Source organism: Heterodontus francisci, chromosome 11 (genome assembly GCF_036365525.1).
Source record: "Heterodontus francisci isolate sHetFra1 chromosome 11, sHetFra1.hap1, whole genome shotgun sequence".
NCBI classification, from domain to species: domain Eukaryota; kingdom Metazoa; phylum Chordata; class Chondrichthyes; order Heterodontiformes; family Heterodontidae; genus Heterodontus; species Heterodontus francisci.
In genome coordinates this window covers 21,032,766-21,045,456 of record NC_090381.1, presented here as the reverse complement: position 1 = coordinate 21,045,456, position 12,691 = coordinate 21,032,766, and the positions used below count along the sequence as shown (strand labels likewise).

At 40.4% G+C, this 12,691-nt stretch overlaps 1 protein-coding gene across 1 annotated transcript in view; it reads left to right on the top strand.

The window, feature by feature from the left end:
• The window catches only part of pigx (phosphatidylinositol glycan anchor biosynthesis, class X), a 50,805-nt gene that overhangs the window by 1,548 nt on the left and 36,566 nt on the right, over positions 1-12,691 (top strand). The window contains exon 2 of the mRNA XM_068041773.1: positions 4,272-4,350. Within this exon, the coding sequence (XP_067897874.1) occupies positions 4,272-4,350 (79 nt within the window). The remainder of the gene's footprint in view (positions 1-4,271; positions 4,351-12,691) is intronic.

Below are 12,691 nucleotides of genomic sequence, written 5' to 3'. Positions count from 1 at the left end.
GTTGTTATGGCCAGGTGGACGATGGCATGGCTGGTTTCCACTGTTTACCTCCCAATTGACCCCAGACAGTAAAATAATAACAAAATACTGCAGATGCTGGAAATCTGAAATAAAAACAAGAAATGCTGGAAATACTCAGCAGGTCTGGCGGCATCTGTGGAGAGAGAAGCAGAGTTAACATTTCAGGTCAGTGACCAGAACTGACAAAATATTAGAAATGTAAAGGATTTTAAGCAAGTAAAGCGGGGGTGGGGCAAGAGATAACAAAAGAGGTGTTGATAGACAAGGTCACAGAGATGAACTGACCAGAAGGTCCTGGAGCAAAGGCAGACAGTATATTAATGGTGTGGTGAAAGACAAAGCATTAGTGCAGAGAGGGTGTGAATGGACTGTAAAGCACAAAGCACTCCAAGCACAAACATTAATTTTTTTTTAAAAACAGTATCAGTGGGTAGGCACAGTAGAAACAAACTAAACACACTAAAAAACCTAAAATAAAATAACCAAATAAAAAAGAAAAAAATAACTAAACATAAAAGAGTTCTGATGAAAGGTCACCTACCTAAAACGTTAATTCTGCTTCTCTCTCCACAGATGCTGCCAGACCTGCTGTGTATTTCCAGCACTTACTGTTTTTCTTTCATATTTCCAGCATCCACAGGATTTAGCTTTTATTTTAAAGAAAATGGTATGTTGGCCTTCATCGCAAGGGGTTTTGAGTACAGAAGTGAAGAAGTCTTGCTGCAATTGTACAGAGCCTAGGTAAGACTGCACCTGGAGTATTGTGTACAGTTTTGGTCTCCTCATCTAAGGAAGGATATACTTGCCATAGAGGGAGTGCAATGGATGTTTGCCAAACTGATCCCAGGGATGGCAGTATTGTCTTAGGAGAGATTGAGGAAACTTGGCCTGTATTCTCTAGAGTTTTGAAGAATGAGAGGTGATCTCATTGAAATGTACAAAATTCTCACAGGGCATGACCGGGTGGATGTAGATAGGATGTTTTCTCTGGCTGGTGAGTCTAGAACCAGGGGATATAGTCTCAGAATAAGGGGAAGCCATTTAAAACTGAGATGAGGAGGAATTTCTTCACTCAGAGGGCAGTGAATCTGTAGAATTCTCTACCCCAGATAAAGCTCAATCATTGAGCATGTTCAAGTCAGAAATCGAAGGATATCTGGATACTAATGACATCAAGGGGTATGGGGTTAACGCAGGAAAGTGGCATTCAGGTAGATGATCGTCATGAATGGCAGAGCAGGCTCAACGGGCTGAAAGGCCTACTCCTGCTCCTATGTTCCTATTCACTCTCACAAGCACACTCAAGAAGAGATAGATGATAAGTAAAGGGTTAGGTGAAGGGTAGCTAGAGACGTAGAGTCTGGTGTATCTTTGTTTTGCTCATTTGTGTATGGCTGTGTTTGCTGACAACACAACCACTAGGTGGCGCAGTAGTGGCACATGCAAATACAGCCTCATCGACAGAAACGTCACTGTCTGCGACGTCTCGGGCAGCTGCCAGTAATAAAGATGGTGCTGCTCAATTTGACACAGAGAAACAATTGAACCCAAACTGCCTCACCCCTCAATGCCACGATCGCCACCTTTACACTCCCTTCCAACAGTAACCTGCTCCCTCTTGCAATCCTCGCTTCTGTTCTTCGCTCCCTCCTGCAATTGCCACTTCTCTTCCCCGCTCCCTCCTACACCCGCCTTCTCCCTGCTCTATCCCCATCTCGCCGACTGGAGAAGCGGCAATGGGGGAAGAGGAGTGAGCAGAGTGCTAGTGGCAAAGCAGGAAGCGAGCAGCAGGATGGAGTAACAAGAAGGTGAGATTGGCGAAATGGAGCGGCAAACAGGTGAGAGCAATCTCGAGGGAGTCGGGAAGGGAAGCAGCGATTGAGGAACCGATTGTGGGAGGGAGCGAGGAAGAGAAGCGGCGATTGAGGCACCGATTGTGGGAGGGAGCGAGGAAGAGAAACGGGGATTGAGGCACCAATTGTGTGAGGGAGCGAGGAGGAGAAACGACGATTGAGGCACTGATTGTGGGAGGGAACGAGGAGGAGAAACAACGATTGAGGCACTGATTGTGGGAGGGAGCGAGGAGGAGAAACAACGATTGAGGAACCAATTGTGTGAGGGAGCGAGGAGGAGAAACGACGATTGAGGCACTGATTGTGGGAGGGAGCGGGGTACTGTTGGAGGCGATGGAGGCAGCGATAGTGGCCACTGAGGATGGAGCAACACTCGGACGTCATTACGTGGTGACGTTGACATGCACATGTATTGACACATACTGGCAGGCTGGCAAATGTTCGAACACATTGATGACATCGGTGATCACTCTGTGCATGTTCTGCGTTGTCAAGAAACACTCCATTTGGGTATAGCACACATACATGTCTGATAAGCTGTCTCATTTCAATGTAGAAATGATTTTAATTGGTTTTAGTTCTAGTAGACATAGATGTGTATTTTAAAGCAGGAGGTGGTATAGCTCGTGTGACATGTCCTCCATTTTGTTGACAGCAAATGTGCTAGTCTTTTAAAATTGCTCTAATTTTTATCACTCTTCTGTTTGTTTTTGTATTTTCATCGCTGCATTTCTTATGAGCATGACACTGTCATGTTCAGAGAACACACAGTGCGAACACTCAAGAGTTCAGAGAACGCTCAGTGCTCACACTACCGATTCTCAGGTCTTTCCGTTCTTGCATTGCTATTAAAATTGTAACATTTAGTTTATATTGCCTGTCCTTGTTCTTCCTTTAATAATGCATAACTTCACACTTCATTATTAAATTTAATCTGCCTTATTTCTATCCCTTTCACCAGTCTCATTGTGCCTTTCTGAAGTCTGTTACTATCTTCCTCACTGTTTTCTACACTTCCAAATTTTCTGTCATCGGCAAATTTTTAAATTACACCCTCTATACCCAAGTCTAGTCATTAAAATATATATCAAAAAAAGCAGTGGTCCTAATACTGACCCCAGGGGAACATCACTGAGTACCTTCCTTAGCTAATTTTCCACGGGCTTTAGTTTTGCTAACAATTCTATCATGTGGCATTTTATCAGATGCCTTTTGAAAGTCCATACACATATCAACTGCCCTACCCTCATCAACTCCTTCCATTACTCCAGCAAAGAACTCAATCAAGTTTGTCAAAAGTTAATGATCAACTCAAAAAGGAGTTTTTTTCCTTGTGTCAAACTATGTTGGTCAAATGTCAAGTATCTTTTTTAGAATTAGATACAGATAGAGGGCTATTATTCTCACTCTAATTTTCCTATATTACAACAGTGATTGAAGAAAGAAAGACTTGCATTTATATAGTATCTTATCTTCAGACATCCCAAAGTGTTTTACAGCCAATCAGGTGTTTTTGAAGTGTGGTTAGTGGTGTAATATAGGAAGTGTGGCAGCCAATTTGCACACAGCAAGCTCCCACAAAAAGTAATGTGATAACGACCAGATAATTTTCTTTTAATGATGTTGATTGAGGGATAAATATGGGTCAGGAGACTGGGGATAACTTCCCTGCTCTTCTTCAAAATAGTACCACAGGATCTTTAACGCTCACTTGTGAAATCAGACAAGACCTTGGTTTAAGATCTGATCTGATAGATGGCACCTTTGGCAGTGCAGCACTCCCTCAGTACCACAATGGAGAGTCAGCCTAGATTTTTGTGCTCAAATCTCTGGAGTGGGACTTGAACCCACATCTTCCTGACGTAGGTGAGAATGCTATCAACTGAGCCATGGCTCACACTTCAAGAAAGAAGTACTTCATTGACTATAAAGTGCTTTGGGATGCCCTGAGGTCATCAGATGTGTTATATGAATGCAAGTCCTTCTTCCTTTCCTCCCTCTCTTTATTCCATGCCTGTTTTCAAAAACAATTTGATCTATCAGCCTTCTAGGGTTCTGATAATCTTATAAACTACCAGCTATTTGCTACATATCTGGTATGTGAATCCCTATATCTTCAACTTTTCCTGGAGACCTGGCTTTCCCAGAACTCCAGTAGTAAGCCTTTGGATTTTTCCAATATTCAGTTGTGTGGTTTGGGAAGCAACGTTTCTCCAGTATGTGCTTTAGAAGAATTAGTGGGAGAAGAGAACGCAGATGGGAAGTATCTTTGAGTAACAGAAAATTAAGTAAAACTTATCTTGTGCCTTGAATCTCCTAAATTTGGAAAAATATTCCTTACCCAATCCCACCTGTTAAAGCTAAGAGTGGAATGCTGACTGTTATTTCTTTCTATAGGTAGTGATTCTTTGTACTTTGAACCTTGGCTGCAATCAGTGAGTTTGAACAGACATATTGTAAAGAATGGATTTCATAGGTAAGAACTGTAAGAATATAGATATGTTTCTGCATTATTTTAATACAGGACAGCTGATGTAAGCAGAATTGGTTTAAACAGTGTGCTTGCAACGCCTATCTTTTGATCACACTGACACTCAAAATTGGAGAAGGATAAATCTTTAGACAATGTTACAGAATTTCTGGGCTGAAGACTTTGTAAGAAAAGCACGTATAGATTATTAAATAGAATAAGCTAATAGATTTTATATAGAATTATATAATATTAAGCTAGAATTTTAGGTTAAAACACACCGGAAGATGCACACAGTAGTATCAGACTGGTGTTTATCACAGTGGGAGGGAAGCGTGAAGAAAGGATTTCAATTATCAGTGCAAATAAGGGAAAAACTAGTTCTTTGACAATAAATATTGAAAAAGATAAGACATCAAAAGTGTACACAACAGAAGGTGAAAGCTAATAAACTAAATGATAGCAACTGTGTCAACAGGATACACACACAGGGAGGTAGCGATGACATAATACACATATTTGTTCTATGTAATTTAACATTTAGGAATACAACTCACTGATGCTCAGAGCAGACTCTTCATCCTACTCTTTCTGAGGCTAGTATATACTAGGTAAGGGAACCCCAGGTGCAGTGTTGGAGGAGTCTCAGTCCTGCCTTTATCCAACAGATATGAGCTTCTTGCTACTTGTGTGGATGGGAGCAGAGACTGCAGGGTGGATGAACGAACTGACTATGGCACCATGGTACAGGAGACCATTCAAGTTGGAGGGGAGAGGAAAGGAATGTGGTAGTGATAGGGTCAGTATAGTCAGGGGGATAGGTACTGTTCTCTGCAGCTGCGACCGGGAGGTCTGAAGGTTGCGTTGCCTGCATGGTGCCAGGGTTAAGCACGTCTCCTTATGGCTGGAGAAGAACTTGGAATGGGAGAGGGACGATCCACGTAGGAATCAATGACATAGGTAGAACTAAGAATGAAGTTCTGCTGAGAGAATTTGTGGAGCTACGGTCGAAATTAAAACATAGAACCTCATAGGTAGTAATCTTTGAAATATTAATTGAGCCATGTGTAAATTGGCATAAGGACAAAAAGATTAGAAGGTTAAATAATGCCTGAAAGAGTGGTGTGGGAGATGGGAGTTTTGATTCACAGGGCACTGACACCAGTGCTGGAGAAAGAGGGAGCTGTTCTGTTGGGACAGCTCCACTTAAACTGGGCTGGGACAAGTGTCCTGGCGAATCAAATATCTAGGCTGGTAAACAGGGCTTTAAAACTAATGAAGTTGTGGGGGTAGGTTGCAGGAAGGATTCAGGAAAGGATAACTTCAAAAGCAGTAAGAGAAATGTTGAGGACATAGAGCAGAGTAGTGATTTGGGTAAAAATCAGTTGAGTGGTTCAGGAAGGAACAGAGAACTTAACAAAGGTAATGGGGCATTGGTGAGTAGGGTGACATCAGGGAAAATAGAAAAAAAACTCAAGCTAAAGGCACTATATTTGAATGCATGAAGAATTTGCAACAAAATAGATTAACTAAATTAATGGCACAGATAGAAATGAATGGTTTTTTATCTAATAGCCATTACAGAGACATGGTTGCAGAATGACTACTTGACCTTTAGAAGAATAGATGAAATGGGAAAGGTGGAGGATTGCCGTAATAATAAATTTGGGATAAATACAGTATAAAGAAAGGATCTTGGCTTGGAAAATCAAGATGTAGAATTAGTTTGGGTGGAGCTAGAAAATAACAAAAGAGCAAAAAACAATAGTGGGAGCAGTTAACAGGTCACCTAACAGTAGTTGTAGTAGCGGGCAAAGTATAAATCAGAAAATTAAAGGTACATCTAACAAGGGTAATACAATAATCATGGGGTACAAGAGATAAACAGCATTAATGCATTTTAAAAAAAGAGCTTCCAATATACTTTCCTTACTTAAAGCTTTTCTATGAAGATTGCACCTGAGAAACCATTCAAAAAGAATTGCAGCAGCACATGTGTGAATCATACTCTGAATCAAAAACATATATGTGGAATAAAAACAGAAAGTGCTGGAAATACTCAGCAGGTCTGGCAGCATCCGTGGACAGAGAAGCCGAGTTAACGTTTCATGTCTGAGACCTTTCATCAGAACTGCAGCACTTTCTGTTTTTATTTCAGCTTTCCAGCATCTGTAGTATTTTGCTTTTATTGTAACGTGTATGTGGAATTTGCAGCCAAGACAAAATCCCTCACAATGTACCTTTAAGTTACACAAAAAAAGAAACTTTTGAATAGGACATAAATAAGTATAATTAAGTTGTTTATTTTGCTGATCAAGAATTTAAAAGTAACCTGTAAGGGTTTGAACCACAGGCAATCCATTTGGATTTGGTAAACCAAATTTGTAGTAATAGTGTGGTGGACAAGTTCATGTAATGCATTCAAGATACTTTTATAAATCAGTATGTAATGGAACGAACTAGGGAGGAACAGGCTATTTTAGATCTAGTTTTGTGCAGTGGGACAGGATTAATTAATAACCTTGTAGCAAAGGAGCCTCTGGGGAAGAATGATCATAATATGATAGAATTTTAAACTGAGTTTGAGAAAGATTTAGTTGAGCCTGAAACTAGGGTCTTAAATCTGAACAAAGCAAACTATGCAGGTATAAGGGGTAAGGTAGATTGGAGAACTACGTTAAAGGATATGATGGTAGATAAGCAATGACAAACATTTGAAGAATTAATTCATAATTTGCAACCATTATACATTCCCTTAAAGAATGAAAACCCCACAGGAAAAGTGATCCAACTGTGGCTAACAAGAGAAGTTAAAGATAGTATTAGATTAAAGGAAGAGGCTATAACACTGTCAAAAAAGAGTAGTAAGCCTGAGGATTGGGAAGATGTTAAAATTCAGCAAAGAATGACAAAGAAATTGCTAAAGAAAGGGTAAATAGGATATGAGAGTAAACTAGCTAGAGACATAAAAACAGATTGTAAAAGCTTCTATAGATATACATAACAACATGCGAAATAGGAGCAGGAATAGACCATTCAGCCCTTCGAGCCAGCTCCGCTATCCAATGAGATCATGGCTGATCTACCTCAACACCATTTTCCTGCACAATCCCTGTATCCCTTGATGTTTTTAATATGTAGAAATCTATCGATCTCAGTCAAACATAGTCAATGACTGAGCTTCCACAGCCCTCTGGAGCAAAGAATTCCAAAGATTCACCACCCTCTGAATGAAGAAATTCCCCCTCATCTCAGTCCTAAATGGCTTGCCCCTGGTTCTACACTCCCAAACCAGGGAAAACATCCTTCCTGCATCTACCCTGTCGAGCCCTGTAAGAATTTTGTATGTTTGAATGAGATCACCTTGCATTCTTCTGAACTCCAGACAATTAAGGACAGACTATTTAATCCTTCCTCATAGGACAATCCCTCCATCCCAGGAATTATTTTGGTAAACCTTTGTTGCACTCCCTCTATGGCAAGTATATCTTTCCGTAGGTAAGGAGACCAAAAGTGCATATAATACTCCAGGTGTGGTCTCACCAAGGCTCTATATAATTGCAGTAAGATATCTTTACTCCTATACTCAAATTCTCTTGTAATAAAGGCCAACATACCATTTGCCTTCTTAATTGCCTGCTGTACCTGCATGTTAGCTTTCAGTGACTCATGAACAAGGCCCCCAATTCCTTTTGAAGTTCAACACTTCCCAGCCTCACACCATTTAAGAAATACTCTGTATTTCTGTTTTTCCTACCAAAGTGGATAACCTCACATTTCTCCATCTTCAGCACCATTCCCCCCATCCCCACCACCATGGATCACAATGTTGAGGGCTTGTTAAAATCCAGCCCAAAGTATTTGTTTAGTTTCTCTGCCATTCCCTTATTCCCCATTATAAATTCTGCTGACTCCACTTGTAATGGACCCACATTTGTTTTTGTTAATCTTTTCCTTTTTACATAATTATCGAAGCTTTTACAGTCCATTTTTATGTTTGCTTACATATTATATTTTCCCTTTTCGTAATCTTTTTTCTTGGTCCTCCTTTGTAGAATTCTCCCAATCTTCATGCTTACCATTTCTTTTGGCAACTTTATATGCCTGTTCCTTTGATCTAATACAATCCTTGATTTCTTTAGTTAGCCACAGTTGGAATACTTTCCTTGCTGGTTTTTGTGCATTAAAGAAATGTATTTTTGTTGTAAACTATGTATTAATTCTTTAACTGTTAGCCTGTCTACCATCATACCTTTTAATGTAGTTTCCCAATCCACAATGGCCAATTTGTCCCCATGCCTTCATCGTTACCTTTGCTTAGATTTAAGACCCTAGTTTCTGATTGAACTGCATCACTTACAAACTTAATGCAAAATGTTATCATATTATGGTCAATCTTTCCTTAAGGCTCCTTTACAACAAGATTATTGATTAATTAATTAGCCCTTTTTCATTGCACAATTCTAGATCTAAAATAGTCTGTTCCCTCGTTGGGTTCTCAACATACTGCTCGCGAAAACCATCTCACATACATTTCAAGAATTTAACCTCCACAACATTAGTGCTAATTAGGTGTACCCAGTCTATATGTAGATTGAAATCCCCCATGATTACCTTTGTTACATGCACCTCTAATTTCCTGATTTAGACTGTGATTTACCAATATTTTCTGCCCCTTGCTGTTTCTTAGTTCCATCCAAACTGATTCTACATATTGATCTTTAGAACTAAGGTCATCTCTCACTACAGTACTAATTCTCTCTTTAATTAACAGAGCTACCCCACCACCTTTTCCCAGCTTCCTGTCCTTCCTGAATGTCATGAACCCTTGGATATTCAGGTCCCAGCTTTGGTTTCCTTGTAACCACATTTCTGTAATGGCTATCAGGTCATACATTGAATTTCTATTTGAGCTGACAATTCATCAGTTTTGTTGCCAATGCTGCAGGCATTCAGATACAGGACCCTTAATTCAATTCTTTTTTTACTGTTTTTGTAAACTCTGGCCCTATCTGTTGGTACACTCCTTAAGTTTGCAATCACTGTCCCTTTCTGCCATACTCTGATTATCACTACCTTTATTGCTACCTTGATTTATTGCCTTGTCATTTCCCTTTAATTTATTCAATCTTCCCCTACATGATCTCTTTCCCCCTCTATTTAGTTTAAAGCCCTCTCTACTTCCCTCGTTATACAACTCGCTAGAGCACTGGTCTCAGCATGGTTCAGGTAAAGTCCATCCCAATGGTACAGCCCCTATTTTCCCCAGTACTGGTGCCAGTGCCCCACAAACGGGAACCCACTTCTCCCACGCCAGTCTTTGAGCTACGCATTCATCTCTCTAATCTTATTTACCCTATGACAATTTGCACATGGCTCAGGTAATAATCCAGAGATTATTACCTTTGAGGTTCTGCTTTTTAATTTAGTGCCTAGCTCCTCATACTCCCTATGCAGAACCTCTTTCCTAGTCCTATCTATGTCATTGGTACCTACATGGACCATGTTAACGTGATAAATAGGAGATATGAACCCCCAGACTAATTTGAAGAATTACACAACAGGATTTCATGTTTTAAGACTTTTATTTTAACAACTAAACAAGAAGAAATCCCCATTAACTAAATAATACTTTGTAATTTGGGATATCAGCTGCTTACAAAGAAAGGTTTTTTTTTATTAAGAAACTTGAAAACTTCACACCACACTTACATGTTACACAGTCCTTTATGATGGCAAAATTCTTCGTAGTTAAAAGTCCAAAACTCCTCCCAGTTGCAATGGGTTGGATCTCCCAGACCTTTTCAAAAATCAATGTCCTTTCCGAGCACTTCCAACCTGGACATCTTGAATGTGGCGTTTCCTGGTGATCCTGCTGGTCTTCTACTTCTCTGCAAGCTTCAACTTTCAAAACAGGTTCAAGTCTTCGCAGCTTTTATTGTATCAGGCTTCTGAGAGCAGGTATTTCCTCTCTCTCTCTCTCAACACTGCAACCACTAGTTGTCTTCCTTACGACCTGCTCTCGGGCTGTAACCGCTGGGTTCCCTTCTTACAGCCTGCCTTCAGGCCCCAACTGCTGGTTCCCTCTCTTACAGCCTGTCTGCCTTGAGAAAATCTGTTAAATTTACCTGGACTCAAAAGTCAATAGTTCATGGTCCTGTTCCAATATGCAAAGTCCAGAAGTCTGACTTCACAGAGCCACCTGGGCCTTCCATTGTTCTCAGGTGTTAACAGCTGATTGATACATTTTCTTCTTCAGAACCACTGAGTCCTTGTTTTACGACCCAAAAGTCTGGGAGGGTGAAATCCATTGTTCTTCAGGTGTTGCCCCAGCAGTTTTCATCTTTTAAAAAAAAAAAGTCTTTCTTCTGTGTTCTCTGTAGTCCTGGTAACCAAGACGTCTGTCTTGTCCTTTCGTAGAGTGGATGTGAGGTCACCTGACCTTCCAAACTCCATCTTAAACGTTTAAAAATTACAATTTTTAAAACATAATCATGTTACAAAGTCCAGTGTTCATAACAATGAGAGACAGGGGATGTTGTAATTCAGAGGGATCAGGGTGTCCTTGTACACAAATCACAGAAAGTTAGTATGTAGGTGCAACAAGCAAGTATTAGACTGATTCCAGGGATGAAGAGATTGTCCGATGAGGAAAGAGACTAGGCCTATATTCCCTAGAGTTTAGAGTAAGGTTCCCATCCAACATACAGCCCGCAGGTCAGCATCTGGCCTGCCGAAGGTTCCCATCCAGCCCACAGCTGTAAACTGTACCAGGACTGTTCCTCATCCTCACCAGGGGTCCGTGACTGCAGATGGGAAATTTCCTTTTGTCAAACCGGCTTTTAAAAAAGATCGCAAGTCAGTTTCACAGCTGACAGATCCTGACAGCGGGAACAGCAGTTTCTGAACTTCATACAGATTCGGGGGTTTTTACAAAACTCTGAATCTGTCCAAAGTTCAGAAGCTGCTGTTCCTGATGTGAGGATCTGTCAGCTATGAAACTGATGTGAGATTTAAAAAAATCTGATCAACTATCTGTTGAGTGTTCCCACTCTCTGCAACTGAGAGAGAGAAAGGAGGGAAAGAGAGAGAGAGAAACGGGTCACAGAGAGAGGGGGGGGCATAGAAAGAGTGATCAAGATCACTCCTGACAGAATGAGATCTATCCAGAATACTCCGCATCACTACTACTAGTGTGCAGGAAAACATTGACTCCTTGTGCAAGCAACAAAAGGTATCTCATTAAATCAGTGACCAACATAGTGACCAGAAAGTAAGTCAATAAATTAGTCTTCTTATTTAAAGCTTCTTCACAAAAATGCTCCTTTGTTACTGTTTTGATTAATAGTAAGAAAATGATAATGCCTTTATCTTTATGAAATTGTCTCACCAGCCCTCCACATAAGACAAAAATTGTCATGTGGCTCCCCACACGAAAAGATTGGGCAACCCTGGTTTAGAAGAATGGGAGGTGATCTCATTGAAACATATAAAATTCTTAAGGGACTTGAAAGGGTATATACTGAGAGGCTGTTTCCCCTGGTTGGGGAATCTAGAACACGGGGTCACAGTCGCAGAATAAGTGGTTAACCATTTAGGTTCAGATGAGGAGATATTTCTTCACTTAAAGGGGTGTGAACCTTTGGAATTCTCCACCCCAGAGAGCTGTGCATGCTCAGTTGTTGAATAGATTCAAGTCAGAGATCAACAGATTTTTGGATACTAAGGGAATCAATGGATATGGGATAATGTGGGAGCTGGGTTGTGAAGATCAGCCATGATCTTAAGAATGGCCATGTAGGCTCAAAGGGCCGAATGATCTACTCCTGCACCTTTTTTATATGTTCGTATGCAGCAAAAATGATATCTCCTGGGGCATTTGAGTATGATTAGTACATAGATCTTATATACACTGCATGTAATGGATTATGTTTTATTATCTCATTGACTTGATTGAATGAAGAGTACTAATTCAGGATTTTCAGTGGTTCCCTATTCCTTGAACTTATATGACAATATTCTATTTAAACCCAAGAAAGACCACACCTTTCCTCCCACCACCAGCACCCCTCTAATCACAGCAATTTTTCACCTTGTGCTTCCATTCCTGTCCTGTATCATAGTGTGATATGGAGACGAGGCAGAATCGTGGATCTTCTGGTCTAACAGCTTAATACTGTGTGGTGTCTTTACTCACTGAGACAGAGGAAAGTTGCAGAAGCCTCTCAGAGTTAAAGCAAGGCATGAAACATGACAAAATGAAGCTGCGTGCTCTATTCTTCATGTGGTTAATTTGGAGAAAGAATTGATGAATAGATAAGAGTCTGAACTATTGTGACTAATTGAC